At 44.7% G+C, this 17,594-nt stretch overlaps 1 protein-coding gene across 3 annotated transcripts; it reads left to right on the forward strand.

The window, feature by feature from the left end:
- Nucleotides 1–6,981: 6,981 nt before the first annotated feature.
- On the forward strand, nt 6,982–15,958 carry LOC119657335 (probable nuclear transport factor 2). 3 transcript variants are annotated; one of them, XR_005250125.1, is made up of 5 exons: nt 6,982–7,283; nt 8,027–8,098; nt 8,156–8,254; nt 8,384–8,570; nt 15,197–15,958. XR_005250125.1 is itself a non-coding variant. In XM_038064207.1 (4 exons), exons 1-4 carry the CDS (start codon nt 7,176–7,178, stop codon nt 15,308–15,310), a joined length of 393 nt encoding a protein of 130 aa, XP_037920135.1. In that variant the 5' UTR covers nt 6,989–7,175; the 3' UTR covers nt 15,311–15,958. The 3 variants fall into 3 exon arrangements, 2 of the variants coding, with proteins under 2 accessions (XP_037920135.1, XP_037920136.1); XM_038064207.1 differs by lacking the exon at nt 8,384–8,570 and having other exon boundaries at nt 6,989–7,283; XM_038064208.1 differs by lacking the exon at nt 8,384–8,570 and having other exon boundaries at nt 7,204–7,320.
- The last annotated feature ends 1,636 nt before the right edge of the window (nt 15,959–17,594 follow it).

Here is a 17,594-nt window from a genome sequence, read left to right on the forward strand (position 1 = left end):
CCTTAGAAGTTGAATGAGTCAATATAAAAGTTTAATTACGAGATTTGATTTTGAATCAGAACGTATTGATTAACATGAAGGAATCACCATGTTCCGCTTTAATTAAAATTTGTATGATAAGAGTCGTGCGAACAAAAGATAACAGAGAAGATTTTTATAGATTTGAGGGCAAACGAACCAAACAGAAATTTATCTGAAAATATCTTATCAGGAAAATTAGAACGAGAACTGATCAGAAAGTGGAACCAATCCCAACGAGTTCATCATGTGTACTCAGAATGGTGTGCGAGGGGCGCTGCAAGAAGTACCCGTGTTAGATATAAAATCTTTTTTCAAAAAACATAGTCACACTTTTCCCAAGGTTCCCCTCCAAAAAATAGGCTTTGTCGAACTGTCTAAAATACGCCTTTATCTGAGCGATGACTTCCTCGTTTGAGCAGAATTTTTTTCCCGCGACCTATTTCTTCATGTTAAGGAACAAGAAGAAGTCGCAGGGGGCCAGATTCATGAACACAGAGGATGCGGCAGCAATTCTAAGCGCAATTCATGCATTTTGGAGGCAACAACTCTGGATGAATGTGCTGGTGTGTTATCATGGTGAAACAGCACCTTTTTTTTGTCGAAGCGTCCAGACATCATTCATCCTTTTTCTAAAAAGTCTGGGAAAATGACGCCGTTCGCATCCCAGAAAAACCGTCGCAATGGCCTTTCTAGCCGATGGGACCGTCTTCGCCTTTTTTGGAGCATATTCACCGGGAGAAATCCATTGTTTTGATTGTTGCTTAGTTTCTGGTATATAATGATGACTCCATTCATTCAATTCATCAACGGTGACACCTCAACGCAAAAACTCCTTCGGAACTCGCTTAAATTGCTCCAAATACTTCTTCGAAGTTAACAGCCGCATCCTCTTGTTGCCTACCGTGAGCAATCGCGGCATCCATCGGGCCGACAATTTTTTCATCCCCAATTTATCACGGCGAGAATCATGTCGTGGACTTTTTGAATGATTTCCTCGGTAAACATATCTCTCGGACGTCCTGGTCGCTCCTCATCAAAAACAGATGTTCGCCTAAGTTTAAATTCGTTGAACCAATATCTAAATGTGGTCACAGTTGGCGAAGTATCCCCATAAATGACATCCAACTTCGCTTTTATCTCCATTTTTTGCCATCCAAAAATTAAAATCAAATTACCGAACGATACTGCTCCTTTTCCATCTTAGCGAAAATCACGAAGCACATCTTACTCGAATGGCTGCCAAATCCAAACTAACCGATCAATCAGTCTGAAATTTGTTTTGTCGCACATGATGATAACACCAACTTCCCTCAGTAACGCCCACCGTCATCAAACACGGGTACTTATTGAACCGCGTTTGTATTTCTATTTGATTTGAACCAGCCTATTCCAAAAATCTGGTCAGTCGGAAGGAATTCTGATATAAGTTAATACATATTATTCAGCTGATAGCGTTACGGCAGCCACAGCAAACTTTTCGAGACCCCAAATTGCTTTTACTTACAGTTCTCCTTCTTCTTTGCGTCTCAATGTAGTTGTTAAGAATGAGAACAATATGTCTAATATACGCCGAACGACCATTTTGTAAACAAGCAGTCGGTGAAGTACATGTATGTTACAGCTGATCATCGTCATCAACGGCGCAACAACCGGAGACCGGTAGGAATCCACCAATTCGATATCCCCAAAAGCTGTCTGGCGTCCTGACCTACGCCATCGCTCCATCTCTGGCGGGGTCTGCTTCGCCTTCTTTTTCTACCATAGATATTGCACTTATAGACTTTCCAGGCTGGATCATCCCCATCCATACGGATTAAGTGACCCGCCCACCGTAACCTATTGGGCCGGATTTTATCCACAACTAGACGGTCATGGTATCGCTCATAGATTTCGTCGTTATGCAGGCTACGGAATCGTCCATGCTCATATATGGGACCAAAAATTCTTCGGATGATTCTTCTCTCGAACGCGAATCACTTTCTTCAGGGCCCGGTTAAAGAGGACGCATAATAGAGCATCTCCTTTTCGTAGACCGTTGTTGATGTTGAATGGTCTCGAAAGTGATCCTGCTGCTTTTATCTGGCCTCGCACGTTGGTCAGGGTCAGCCTAGTCAGTCTTATCAATTTCGTTGGGATACCGAATTCTCCCATACACATACAGTTTTACCCTGGTTATGCTGTCATGGACGGCTTTAAAGTCGATGAAAATAAGGTGCAACTGATAGCCATATTCCAACAGTTTTTCCATCTGTTGCCGCAGAAAGAAAATCTGATCTGTTGCTGCTTTGCCTGGAGTGAAGCCTCTTTGGTATGGTTCAATGATGTTCTGAGTGTATGGGACTATCCGACCTAGCAAGATAGCGAAGAATATCTTATAGATAGTAGTCAGAAACGTGATTCCTCTATAATTGCTACACTGCATGATATCCCCCTTTTTATGTATGAGACAGATAATTCCCCGTCGCCAGTTGTGAGGCACTGAGTCGCTGTCCCATACCTTGAGCACAAGTTGATGAACCACATGGTGTAACTGGTCGCCTCCATATTTAACCAATTCGGCTGTAATTCCATCGGCTCCTGGCGACTTATGATTTTTAAGCCGATGAATTGCACGGACTGTTTCTCCTAAACTTGATGGTGGCAGCATTTGCCCGTCGCCTTCAGTTGGCGGGACCTCCAACTCGCCGGTGTTCTGGTTGTTCAGTAGCTCATCAAAGTACTGAACTCATCGCTCCAATATGCCGATTCCGTCGGAAATCAGATTTCTCTCTTTGTCTCGGCAGAATGAGCAGCCGATGAATTGCACGGACTGTTTCTCCTAAACTTGGTGGTGGCAGCATTTGCCCGTCGCCTTCAGTTGGCGGGACCTCCAACTCGCCGGTGTTCTGGTTGTTCAGTAGCTCATCAAAGTACTGAACTCATCGCTCCAATATGCCGATTCCGTCGGAAATCAGATTTCTCTCTTTGTCTCGGCAGAATGAGCATCGAGGTGTATAGAGCTTCATCCTACTGACTTATTGGTAAAACTTCCGAGCCTGGGGTGGCTGCTCCCTGTACTTTTCTAGTTCACAAACTTGTTGGTTCTCCCAGGCGTCCTTTTTCCGTCTGTGAAGTCGCTTCTCCGCTCGATGGCGATTGGGGACGTTAATAGTCATGTGGGTGAAAAGGCAGACGGTAACAGGTGCCATAGAGGAAAGAGGTTTGGTACGCACGATGAGAGGTGGTGCACGTATAATCCATTTTGCGGACACGCATGACCTTGTACTTACGAATACATGGTTCATCAGACAGTTACCTCATCTTCTTACATTTTATAGTGGGAATAGTAAAACGCAAATCCACTATATTCTCATAAGACGCCGACATTTTACCACTGTCACTGATTGCAAAGCCGTGCCCTATGACCTCAATATCGGCCGTTGATTGCCGTCCTGCGAATTAAGCCGCGACACATTAAATGGTGGCGATTTGGTAAGATGAAAGAAGAAACTGTCTCATTCACACGATTACCGACCATTACAAATGTAGAAGAATCGTGGAATCAAATGAAAGACACGATCCACAAAGTGGCCTCTGCAACCCTCGGGGTCATCAAGCTTTGGAATCATGATGCTGAAATGAAGATCCGTGAAAAGAAACGCCTCTACCACAAATTTCTCTACGATAAAACGCTTTTAATTGGCAAATTTATAAGAACGCCAACTTGGAAGCAAAGCAAGCAGTCGCTGTCACCCGAGCGGGCCATTACAAAAATTTTTGCGATAAACTGGACACTCGGGAAGGCGAGAGAGATCTGTATCGGCTTGCTAAAAGCCGTAACGAACGTACACAGGATATCAAACACTTCTGTTGCGTTAATGACAAGAACGGTACTTTTCTTACCAACCGTCTAGCCGCAACGGATAGATGACGAGAATACTTCGAGCAGATTTCAACTGAAGAATTTGCTCATCCTCCACTTCCACAATCATTGCCGACATTTGGACCAGTTCCACCTGTCAGCGCAATTGGTGGTCAGAGACGGCGGTGAGGAAGACGGGGCGGCAACCCTGCCGGCCAAACCAAAACCAAGTGGCCGAGAAGAACCTCCATAGTGGTGACACCGGGAGACGCTGTACTCACTTTGGTTTGCCGGCCGTGATGCAGTAGGCGAATGCTCCAAAGCCCTAATCAGGGCGATCAGACCCGAGTCTGCACGGGAACTTATCTGAAGTGGCAATTGGTCACGAAACGTTACCAAAGGTATACTGGTACCATGGGAACCGGGATAGCCCCTAGACTCTCATATTTCGGGTGAATTCCCGTTGTATGTGAGTACAGCTCTGTTCTTTCCGGTTGGCTCCCCTAGTGGGATTTTCATGGTGGTTGTGATTGTGCTCAAGCGAGAAGAGACCTTCAGGCCTCGGCGTGGTGTTGCGTTTCAACACGGATGCCATAATCCTTAGTTCGGTACAGATTTAGGTAATTCTTGCATCCACCAGTATGAATGCTAAGCCATGCACTTGGTATAGACTGGTACCGTTGTTGCTTGTCTCAGCGGGGCTCTGATTGTGGTCACAAAATAAATCGGTGTCTGAAGAGGACGGTAGAATTAAGTCTCCACGACATGTACCTAAGTTAAAGACTCAAGGGCTTAACTGTCAGCGCAACTGAAATCGAGGAGGCAATAAATCAGGACCTGACTACATTGAATCTGAGCTCTGGAAGGCGAAGAGCTGGGACCCAACACTGTGGCTCAGTTAATCGGGTTATTCAGGAAGGAAGAACATCACTGTTTCAATATGGAAAAAGAAGGGTAGTCCAACAGAATGTTTAAATTACCGTCCGATCCGGTTACTTTTCCACACCATGAAGATTTTTGAACGCATTCTTGACCACCGTATTCGCGAAATCGTTCAAATAACTGTGAATCAAGTCAGATTTGTCAAAAATTGCGGAACTAATGACGCAATACACGCTGCGCGGTTACTCATGGAGAAACACCGTGAGAAGCATCGCCCTCTTTACATTGCATTTCTGGTTCTAGAGAAAGCGTTTGACCATGTGTCACACGAACTCATCTGGTATGCATTTCGGCAACACGTAGTACCAGAAGAACTCGTGCGCTGGGTTCAGTTCCTCTATCACGATCCGAAAAGTAAAGTTCGAAGTATGGCGGGTGTATAAAAACCGCTTCGTGCCTCTGTTGGTGTTCACCAAGGATGCGCCCTCTCACCACTCCTCTTTGTTCTTGTTATGGACACCGTCACACGGGACATCCAACGTCGAGCACCCTACACACTACTTTATGCAGATGATGTTTTCCTAGCATCTAATAGCAAAAATGATTTCGAGCAATTTGTCCAAAAATGGAATGATCGCCTCATGCAACATGGTCTCAGATTGAATCTAAACAAAACTGAATTTTTGACGACCGATCCCCACGAAACAGGCACAATCACTGTCAGCGGCAGTGATCTGCCCAGAACTGAGCGATTTAAATACCTCGGATCAACGCTATCAGCCAATGGGGACTGCGTTATGAAATTGCTTCACACATTAACGCAACCTAGATGAAGTGGAGTTCCACAACTGATGTTCTTTGTGATCGAAGTATCAACGAACATCTCAAATCGAAAATTTACCGCAATGTCGTCCATCGTGTCGCTCCCTGTGGTTCTGGGTGTTGGCCAACTATAAAAGACAATGAACGGCGTCTTGCGGTAATGGGGACGAAGATGTTACGTTGGACTAGTGGCGTGACACGGTTTGATCACATTCAAAATGAGGATATCCGCGATCGATATGGGGTTGCACCGATCATGGAAAAATTGCAGGAGAGGCGTTTTCGATGGTATGGGCACGTAATTCCCGCTAACCAGAATCCACTTGCCAAGATTGATCTGAACATCGAAGTCGATGGTAAACGACCAATCCGCCGAAACAACAGGGATGGGGATTTAAAAACCTCGAGATTGCATCCAGATCAGGCATTTGATAGAGCCAAATGGCAAAACCAATCACGACGAGCCGACCCCGCTTGTGAACGGGACAAAATTTTTTATCTTGCTAATTTCATCATCAACGGCGCAACAACCGCTATCCGGTCTAGGCCTGCCTTAATAAGGAACTCCAGACATCCCGGTTTCAAGCCGAGGTCCACCAATTCGATATCCCTAAAAACTGTCTGGCATCCTGACCTACGCCATCGCTCCATCTTAGGCAGGATCTGCCTCGTCTTCTTTTTCTACCATAGATATTGCCCTTATCGACTTTCCGGGTGGGATCATCCTCATCCATACGGATTAAGTGACCCGCCCACTGTAACCTATTGAGCCGGATTTTATCCACAACCGGACGGTCATGGTATCGCTCATAGATTTCGTCATTGTGTAGGCTACTGCTGATTTGCCGTGATTAGAAAACTGAAGTGAATATGCAAAGTAAAATCAATATTTTCGCTCATGTACACCGTTAAAGACACTACAAACTTCGCAAATAACTATTCGAAGCTTAACTTCCCGATTTCCTCCAGAAAACCCATAAAAGGTGAAACAATATTGAAAAAAACCTACTTTCGACAGCATGAAGCGAGTGGTAGGCAAAAAACGGTTCGAATCCTATTTTAATATCCCACCCTAGGTAATCGAAAAACAATTGAAGGTGAATGATTTTTCCCCACAATCAAAAACCAGTGATAATATATTTTTTTTTCAACAAAGTTCATCGTTTATGGTTCGATGGACAAATACAATCCTTCTTCCCCCACTTTCTCCATTCTTATATCCGAAAGCTACATTTGCCTGTAACCATGCGTTCCCACTTTCTTTGTGCATCTTCTATATTCATATTTATTGCAAAATAAAAAACCGAAAAATAATAATAGAAATCCCATTGTGAATACTCATCCCGCTTAATGCGACAAGTGCTACCAACCCACCTCTATTCAGCCATCAAAATCCCACTCCGTACTAGCAAAAATACCAAACCCGGAGCCCTTTCAAAGTGACAGCATTGAAGAGGAAGGCAAGAATCCAAGTAGATTTCGGACAGCGGAGAGAAAAGTCGGTTTTATCACCACAAGTTCAAAAACGTAGATCGTCCCGCGATCCGTACGAAAAGCGATATCTTTTGTGAATATTTAGTGCATAATATTGAACAATTCGAATGCAAATATGGCCCTGAATCCACAATATGAGGAGATCGGAAAAGGATTCGTCCAGCAATATTATGCGATGTTCGACGACCCAGCGCTGCGGGCCAATCTAGTTAATTTGTATAGTGTAAGTGGAAGCTGTAACGTTGGAAACGCATAGTTTGGTAATTATTAGGGACCAAGTGAATGAGTGCGCCTGTTGGTCGGGTATTGCGGAACCTAACCTCCAAGGACCGTCAATTCCGCCGATACCTTGAGGTTGTCTCGCGAACTGAAGTGTGGAAAAAGTTCGATCGAGACCGGCTCTGAGAAGATACTCGAAGGTTCGGCTATGACTTGCTGTGCCTCTTCGCAGTCTTGTGCCAGCGGTTCCGTGTTTTGTTGTTGTCGTCATAGCGCCCATGACTCAGCCTCGCTTCTTGGCTCGTTGTCTTCACCGCCAAACGTGTTGGTACTGGTTGGGAGGAAGCGGATAATCTCTTTTATTCGTGGAGGACACTATCTAGTCTGATTACTGGAGATACCAACTGCTAGGTGCCAAGAGTACTCTGATAGTGGCGGAGGAGAATAATTTTACATTTATGGGTCATAAACTGATAGAATTCAGGAGAAAAGTTTTATTATGTGTTCGGGGAGAGTGTGGCAATCCCTTACTTCCCTAGTATTGCTGTGCACAATAAACATTTGTCCACAAGCTAAGATTCTTCGAAATTCGTTCGTCGCGACTGCAAAAAATAGACTTGATCTCAGTCATTTAAAATTTCCCAATTAGTTTGCAAACAGAAGCTAGTGTAGATCGATGTAAACCTTTATCTTTTCCGTCTCCTGTAAACCATATTCCGTTTTCTCTAATGTTATCCTTACTTACAGGCAAATGATTCGTTTATGACATTTGAAGGACTGCAAATCCAGGGGGCACCAAAAATATTGGAAAAACTACAGGTAAGACTGTGCCTTGCTCCCGATTCGCAAATGCTCACAGCTTCCCTCACATTTCAGAGTTTAACATTTCAAAAAATCAATAGAGTAATCACAGCCGTAGACTCTCAGCCAACGTTCGACGGAGGCGTTCTAATAAATGTCCTAGGAAGACTACAAGTAAGTAGCAACCACGTCCAGCGTGTCCCGCTTAGAGCGTGCGCCTGTCTAACCTAGTTCCCTCCACCAAATCAAAATGATTCGAACAAAGTTTAGCAATAATTAATAAAAAATAGTGAATCCCGACAGACAGATGACGACCAGCCACACGCGTACACACAGACGTTCGTGCTGAAGTCGCTAGGCTCAATATTTTTCATTCAGCACGATATCTTCCGGCTGTCGCTGCATGATGTATAGTCAGGCGATCCCGTCCGGATGATGCCAGCGCTATCCTGACACAAAACGTCTAACGTCTGTATTGTTGAAGTAGGAGGTAATGATTATGTCACGTCATCACGGCCGGCAGTAATTCATCTCCCTCTCCGTTTTTCGTTTTGATTTATTTGATTAGTTTCTCCCCCTAATGAGTACTCATCGCATCATAGTAGACATAGACTAGATTAGATAGTTCTGTACAAACGAAGTGTTAACATCCTTCCTTTGCAACTGACTGACGATGTACTAAAAAGCCAATAGCCTAATTGCAATTGTTAATTATCTGCACAGGTTTCAGGTGTAACTTTACAGGACCGGATTGGCTCATTAATCTGTTGACAGCCAAGGTTCGAAGGCAATTAAGTTTCCTAGATCGAAAAAGCCATTCTAAAAACACAACATCAGAAATTTAGTTTACCAGGAGATTTTAAATCAGTATTCGATTCACAATGCTTAAATCTCGAAGTCATGTTAATGCGACCCTCAGTACTAGACTGTATACGAGTTTTCTCTGCTAGTGCATTGTAGATTATACAATTCAACTCTTAGAACGGAAAAACCACTCATCTCCCACCAAGAAAACTAATTTGAATTGCATTTACCCGTATTCTAGCTTTGATACAGTAGTTTCCGATTCTCTCTTTACGATCTTGCAGAACATCGCACGCGTCATTATTCTCGACGAAATGCGCTTTACATCTCTGCAAGTCTTCCTGAGAAATATACACTTCATCTCTACGGTTCTGCATCATTTGATTCTAGGGCGACTCACGGGTGGACCACTATGCGAAAGTGCACTCCTTTGCATGACATAGTCAGCAATACATTCATTGCCCTTTTCAAGTTGTGATCTATCCGCTGCCATTTCCGCCCTTTAATCAACACATCTACGGGTAACTAGCTCGTATCCTGACTTAGGTCATCGTTGAAGATTTTCTCAAACCAGTGCAAGCGATTTCGAGCTTCCTTCTTCCATCGGTACTGCTCTTCGAGAGGTGAGCAAAATCTGGCAACCGTTAAGCTTCTTTTCCAAGCAGCGGAACCTTCCTCAACGGAACTGCAGCACTTGCGTTCGTTAGTTTCTAGGCGGATACCTCTAAATTAAATACTCCCAGTATTCCCTTGAAGGCAGGCCGTTCACAGTATTCACGAATCATAAGACACTTTTACTTTGAAACAGAAGCCCGACAAAATGTCCCCTCACCAACTTCGGATCTGAGCTTTATCAGCCAGCTTAATTCCGACGTCAAGTAATTAAGAACAAACTCTCTGGTGCGCAAAATGGTAAGATTGGCACGACAGGCGAACTGGAGTCAAAGGTCGAAGCTCTGGAAAAGGCATTCGATACCGCCTTTAAAGTCTCGTGCCCTACTAAGTACAGCAAAAAGACCCTGCCACCGTGGTGGAATGAAGATCCCTCTAGCCTCTGGAAGCTGACCAGAGAAATTTTCAACATCTGCTGCAGGCAAAAATACTGGCATCCATACAAGGACTGCCTGAAGAAGTACAAGTACAAGTCGGCCATCAAGATCGCCAAGAGGTGGTCTTAGTTGAACTATTGTCAAAACATTGGAAGAACTAACAAATCCGCAAGGTTCAGTAAGATTCTGTCCAAGGAACATAGGAACCCATCCTTTCTTAAAAAACCGGAAGGCTCTCGGACGGAATCTTCTAGCGAAACCCTGGAACTGTTAGTTCAAACACACTTTCCCGCCAGCGAAGAGGACTGTGAGTCAGAACCTTGCTTGGAGGGTTTGCGGCAACCCTATCTGCGCGAGACAATCAAATCGGTAATTACCGAGGATAGAATCGGCTGGGCTATAAACAGTTTCTCCGCATACAAATCTCCAGGCCCAGATGGCATAATGCCAGTCATCCTGCAGAAGCAGCAGGAACGTGTTGTTTCGTGGCTTATTGAGATTTACCCGAGCTGAACCTCTTTAGGATACGTACCGTACTCTTGGAGGCGCGCACGAGGGGTTTTCATACCGAAAGCTGGCAGGCGCGGTCATGAGTCCGCGAAGGACTTTCGACCAATCAGCCTGACTTCTTTCGTACTGAAGACCCTAGGACGCGTCCTGGACATTCACTTAAGGACGATTATGGAGAGAACGCCTTTCTCTAAATCCCAGCATGCCAACCTCAAAGGTAAATCCACTGAAACTGCCCTCGACGAGGTAATCGGCACGGTCGCTGCAATACAAGCAGTATACCCTGGCTGCCTTCTTGGATACAGAGGGAGCTTTTAACAACGTCAGTACCAATCCCATCAAGGAAGCCTTGACCGATATTGGATTGGAGGGGTATCTCACTCATTGGATTATATCCATGCTAAGTACCAGGATAATCCAGTCAGATCTTGGAGGCAACCACTTGACCAGAGCTGTAAACAGAGGCACACCCCAGGGTGGCGCCATCTCTCCGATGCTCTGGTTAATAGTAATGGACGAAATTTTACGAATATTGGACAGCAGCGGGGTGCAGGTGGTCACGTATGCCGACGACTTGGCGATATTAGTGTCAGGGATGTTTGTGTTTGTGTGGGCGACATCCTGGAAGGAGCATTGCGAAAGGTGTGCCTGTGAGCCGCAAGATGCGGCATAAACCCAACCAAAACGCAACTGATGCTATTCACCACCAAGACATACCTGATACCTGAATTCCATCTACCACGGCTGAATAAAGATTGGTTCTTTCCTCTAATATAAAGTATCTGGGTGTAATCCTGGATCCAAAGCTATATTGGAGATTGAACACAACTGAAGGTTAAGAAGGCCTGTATAGCCTTCTATGCCTGCAAGACAACCTTTGCAAAGAATTGGGGTCTCCAGTGGAGAATGGTTCTCTGGATGTACACCGCGTCCGATCCTAACGTACGGCTCTATTGTATGGTAGCAGGCTTTGAAGAAAAAGTACAATAGGATGAAGTTTAATAGGATTCAAAGAACCGCTTGTGCAGGTGCTACTGAGGCTCTGCAGTCCTAACCGGCAGATACTCTCAATGTACTCCTGCATCTCCTCCCCCTAGACCTCCACATTAAATATGTTGCAGCGTGCAGTGCCGTCAGACTACGTGAGTCCGGATGCTGTCCAACTAAGTCCTACGGCTACAGCAACATCCTAAATAAAATACCTCGGGAAATCTGGGCATCCCCCACGGACTATGCCATACGCATGCTGAACTGCATACCGAAAAACTTTGCTGTGGACCTCCCAACCAAAACAAAGTGGAAGATCGGCGGTGTGTTGCAAGATTATGACACAGTATTCTTTACGGACGGACCAAAGGTGGCCTGTGGAGTCGGCGCGGAGGTCCTCTCGAATACACACAGTGTATTCAAGTCGCATGGTCTCCCTGGTTTTTCCAGTGTATTCCAGGCGGAAGTGCTGGTGATATTGGAAGTCTGTCGATGGCTAGAGGGAGATTCGAGCCCCAAGCGTAACATAGCCATTCTGACCGACAGCCAAGCGGCCATCAAGGCCTTGTGCTCAGCGACGACATCTTCCAGGCTCGTGGGGCAGTGCAGAGACGCGGTGAACCGTCTGGGCGGCACGCTCAAGGTCACTCTCCCCTGGGTTCCCGGGCATAGAAACATAGAGAGGAATGAGCGGACTGACGGATTGGCCAGGCAAGGCTCTGCTCTTGGCAGTCCTTCGGCGAATACAGTCGGTGTTCCGCTGGCGGTTGTCGGGGGCCGAGTCTACTCAACGAGTTTCAACGAGCATTTTCTCGGCAAAAATGGGCTCTGCCGAGATCGATTTTTTTCCCCGGTAAAATAAAGGTCATGGCAGTCAACTATGAAGTAACTAGAAACTTAAAAAAACAAAAGAAATCAACAGCACTTTGATCATGACGATCCAACCCTGAGCTCTTCGATGCAGAACCTGAGTCTAGAATCAGATTCGTCACTTATTTAAAGGGGAACCAACACTATTGGGACCCAGTCCTTAGTGAACGAGCCGAGGCAGTTCCCTTCTGTCAGCATTCCAGACCCCGGGTTCCAATCAGCGCCACCTGCTGAGACTAAAGTCTTACGTACGGGTAAGCATCTATCTTCGGGCAAAACAATGCCTTCAGCCAAAACACAACCCCCAGGGTGTACCAATGTTGAAGGGAAAGGATCGTTTGGGGCATCTGCGGCTAGGGGCAAACCAAAGCGAGAGCGGTCTTTGGACGACTCCAACTCTTCGGCTCAAACGACTGCAAAGAGGACTCGGGCAACAACGGCTAAGTCTTCATTTGCAGTCGGCTATCGAAGCCGATGGATGAGTCTTGTATGAGATACCAATCCTTCCGGTTATGATACAGAGTAGTGTGAGCAGCTTAGGAGTAAACTCCTCCTAGCTGTAAGGACTGCATCCACTACGCTTTGAATCAGTAGGTGTATACTGTAAAATGTTACGGATAAACTCTACCGACGAAAGTACGAACGAGTGGCTTAGACAATACTGCTCCTGCTTCAACGATGTGTGGGAGGGCGCGCGAATGACCATGAAGTGAGTTTTCGAGCTACCATCGTTAGAAAGTTCTTTCTATGACTTCCAGAAGAGAAGTGTAATGGCGCTGAGGTCCTGGAATAATATGGAGCCCAGAATAACCTCAACACATCCACCTGCATGCTAGTAGGTAGCAAACGGGGAAGAGTCTATAGGCCGAAAACTTTCTTCACTATGGGCGTTCCTGAACCGGATATTAAAAAGGTTCGGGATCAAACGGGCTACCGGCTCTACTACGGGCTTGAGACCGTCACATTACAAGTTTCGGCTCCTAATACCATCGAAGGGGAGGTGCACCACACGGCATCTTCATCTGAACGGAGGTGCCATATCTCTCAGATAAATTGTAAAGCGGCGACTGCACGTATCATTTGTCGAATCAGTAGCTGCAAGACATATATATACCTCATCCATGATGAGTAGTCAGGGGCTTAAACTTCCGATATGCTGACTTGTTGTATGTCAATGGAAGTGATAGACTCCGCTCATGCATGGTGGTATTAAAAGACCTCCAAGTTATCTTGGCTTATGACACGTAATGGCGACACCAGAACGATCAAATTGACCATAAAAGGCCAACAGGAAGATAAGGGACATCCTATGGTGCTCTGCTTATTTCCCTTATGGCGTAGAACAAATTCGCAGTGGAATATTCATCAGAACTAACCAATATGCCAAAAGTGAAGGCATGGCAATAATAGCATATATGCTGGGGAAGTTCCAACATCAACACGAAAACATCGAGACTACTGTAGTATCTGGTCGAAAACGAATTGCAGATCGTCAATTTAGGTAATAAATCCACTTTCTTCAACGTGGTCATGCAAGAGGTCGTCGACATCACGGTTGCATTGTGGCTCGGATGTTAGAGAGTATCAAACAATATCACGCTCTCGGATCATAGGCACTTTGATTTCGTAATGGGCATGCATCCACCTCCACCCACTCCATTTCGGAATCCACGTAAGAGCGTGAGCGTCCCTGGGAGACGCATCAAATCCATTGCTAGAATTGAGAAAACAACCCAGATGATCACTACCAGCATGAGAGAAGCTTCCGAAGAGAGCTGTCCACTCATGACACCAAGGAAGGGTAAAATACCATGGTGGAACTCGGATTTGGCGAAACATAGGAGAACGGTACTCCTCAACCGATCTCTAAAGTCTGATTCAGCCGCTTACTGAATTTGGTAAAAAGAGGCTCAAAAACCTCTGAAGAAGGGGATAAGGTCGGCCAAGTCGGATAATCAAAAACTGTTTCTGAGTGTTGGCCGACTATACAAGACAATGAACGGCGTCTTGCGGTAATGGAGACGAAGATGTTGCATTGGACTAGTGGCGTGACACGTTTTGCTCACATCCGCGATCGGATTGCATCGGTCGTGGAAAAATTGCGAGAGAGGCGTCTTCGATGATATGGTCACGCAATTCGTGCTAACGAGAATTCACTTGGCAAGATTGGTCTGAACATCGAAGTCGATGGTAAACGACGAAAAGGCAGGCTAGAACAATGGTGGCTTGATACACTGGATGGGGATTTAAAAGCCTCAAGAGTGCATTCAGATCAGGCATTCGATATAACCAAATGGCGAAACCGATCACAACGAGCCCACCTCGCTTGTGAACGGGACACAGGCTGAAGAAAAAGAAGAAGAATTTGGCAAAGCGTCGTATAATTTTTCGGTACTTTTTAAAAGCTATTTTTTTTGTGGATATTTCATTAGCTTTTCGGGCGTCCTATTTTTTTTTTTTTTTTTTTTTTTTTGTGATCACTTTCGCATTCCCAATCGTTTTTGCACATAGAAGCAATCTTTATACAATTATATAAACAATTTGAGATGTGAATCTGAGCAAAGCCATGTGTTCTGTCCATGGCTCCAAAAAATTCCTTGGTCTTCACCGCTAGAATAAATTACCAAGCCCTTCATATCTGGAGTGCAAGGCTCACTCATATAATTCTTATACAAACTAATATTTTAACCAACACCGAATTTATTAAATTCAAATTGGAAGCAGCTTACTTTCCTAATATGTTTCTTATTATCATTACATCTACCTAAATTTTGGCCTTCGGCGTAATTCGAGCTAATAGCATGTGATTTAAGTCATATTGCAAGAATCATTCCTTCGACCTTACTTATTTACCACAGTTAAGGCATAATTTAATCAATATTTATTTGCATTTTAGTGCGACGAAGATCCTCCACATGCTTTCTCGCAAATTTTCGTCCTGAAACCGTTAGGAACATCATTCTTCTGTGCCCACGACATCTTCCGTTTGAACATTCACGACACCGCTTAGAGAATAGACGAAACAACATCCAAGCGACATACAGTAAAGCAAACTAACAGCAACAGCAACCGCAGGAAGAACAGTAAAGCCGAATATATCAATCATCAAACATATATGCCTCTATTTTTTCATTCACTACAAGATGAAGCTGAAAAGCAGTAAATATACATAACAGAAGTACCGCCAGCTCTTATTTTCTATCATGATTTTACTCAGCAAGATGAAAAGCTAAAGTTAGCGATTGTATTGACCTCTGAGACCATCTGTTAATTATTGTATTTAAGATGTGCATGCAAACTTTAATAAATGCAAGCGAAAAGGAACGTAGTTGCGAAGAAAGCAGGAAAATTATTAATAATTGTAGTACAGAGAACAGCGGCTGTAATCAATTAAATTTTCTTTTTATGATATTATTTCATTTACTTTGTGTGTTATTCCTATAATTATTGTTCTAGGTGAAAATGGAGATGTTTTTCCTTTTCCCTTTGATTTTGAATGAAGTAAAGCAAAACTAGAACTTTACAAACTATATTTAATATGAACAAGGAGCATACCAAGCTGCTACAAACTCTATTGCAAGTGAAACATTTTATTCTCATTACGCTAACCGTTTTTTATTAAAAATAAATGAAAGAGAAGCGAAACTTATGGAAAATATTGTTTTGGTTTTTTTTCTCATTCATGATAAGTAAGTTAAATATAAATTAAATTAACGTGGCTTTTTTCAATAAAACAACTTATATAAAATGTTAAAAGCTTGTATCATTTATTGGCAGGCGCTTTTGAATAAACGTTTTGCTCAGCGTTCCTTGAATCTGATATAGTCTGAAGCCACGCACACCGGACCAAGGGGCACGCGGTGAACTGCAGAATAGACTAAAGCGAAGTATGACTCTATAAGAGCCGACCTGTCTCTCTTTGAGAGTGCTATATGGCTGCTAGCCAACCTATCTCTCTTTGAGGGTGATATACGACTCTTCACGAGCCAAGTCCCTCGTCTACCAAGCCCGTTAGTAAGTGGTGAGGCGACCCTACTATTAACAAAACAGTACGGATCTAGACTAAAGTGTCGAAAAACTTCCTCCTCTTTGCATTGGGGGTAACTATGTCTATTGGAACGAAACCTCACTGACACCTAGTCACCGTTTGACCCTAGGTGCTATGGCATGACAGACCTCATGGTCCCCACACTCAGTACTCAAAGAAGTAAACAAATTAATAGCACAAAGAAGACAAATAACAACATACTGCACAACTCTCCCGCTAGGCGGAGGCATATCTCCGCCAATACTGAGAACTAATTGACAACCCAAAAAGAGAGAAATTGGGGAGTCTAGCAATGAAGTCAAAGACCAGACCGCAACCAACCTAATAAAGCAGGCGCCTCTACGGAAAGAGCTGCTCATGTGGCCCAATACATCGCCAAAGCGTGTAACGCGTCCATGCCGAGGAGGTGCTCATTTCCCAGTAGAAGACCAAACCACTGGTGGAATGCTGAACTGGCCAGCCTTCGATCAGCCTGTCACCGAGCCAGAAGAGCGGTAGGCAGAATCGACCAAGGGCAAAAAGAGCGCGCCTATAAGGAAGCCCGCAAAATCCTCAAGCTCGCCATCCAACGGAGCAAGAGGGAAAGCTTTAAGGAACTCTGTCTAGAAACGGGCGTAAACCCGTGGGGGAGCGCCTATAGAATCGTGATGGGGCGATTCAGAGTCCGATCAACTCCGCAGATCACGTGCCCTTCACTCTAGTTAAAAATTATCCAGGGGTTATTCCTACAGCAAGAAGAGGGCATAGGCAGCTTCCAGCGACCTCTAAACGACACAGCAATACCGTCACTCACCAGTGACGAGTTGCTGGAGATTTGCGCTAGGATGGGAGATAACAAAGCCTCGGGTCTGGATGGCGTGTCGAATAAGGCCCTTAAGCTTGCCGTGAAATCCAAACCAGACATGTTTGCTGTATTGTTCGAATCGTGCATGTCGAAGGGGATATTTCCTGCATCATGGAAACGACAGAAGTTGGTGCTACTGCCAGGTGAGCCAACCTCCTACAGACCGATTTGTCTTTTGGACACTGGGCAAAATGCTAGAGCGAGTAATCTATAATAGATTACTCCCAGTTGTTGAGAGCCAGGGAGGTCTCTCAGATCGGCAGTATGGGTTCCGTAAAGCCAGATCAACCGTTGATGCCATCAAAATGGTTACTGGCTTGGCCGAAGATGCAATCCACGGGCAGTACTAGCAAATATTGCATAGTAGTGACCCTGGATGTGAGAAATGCATTCAATTCGGCC

Source organism: Hermetia illucens, chromosome 5 (genome assembly GCF_905115235.1).
Source record: "Hermetia illucens chromosome 5, iHerIll2.2.curated.20191125, whole genome shotgun sequence".
Taxonomy (NCBI): domain Eukaryota; kingdom Metazoa; phylum Arthropoda; class Insecta; order Diptera; family Stratiomyidae; genus Hermetia; species Hermetia illucens.

What these genes read in the sequence shown, in the direction of transcription:
- LOC119657335 (XM_038064207.1), top strand. Translation starts at nt 7,176, where the DNA reads ATGGCCCTGAATCCACAATATGAGGAGATCGGAAAAGGATTCGTCCAG. An exon ending in ATCTAGTTAATTTGTATAGT is followed by an intron (nt 7,284 to 8,026) that starts GTAAGTGGAAGC and finishes CCTTACTTACAG; the next exon opens with GCAAATGATTCGTTTATGAC. An exon ending in ATGTCCTAGGAAGACTACAA is followed by an intron (nt 8,255 to 15,196) that starts GTAAGTAGCAAC and finishes TTTGCATTTTAG; the next exon opens with TGCGACGAAGATCCTCCACA.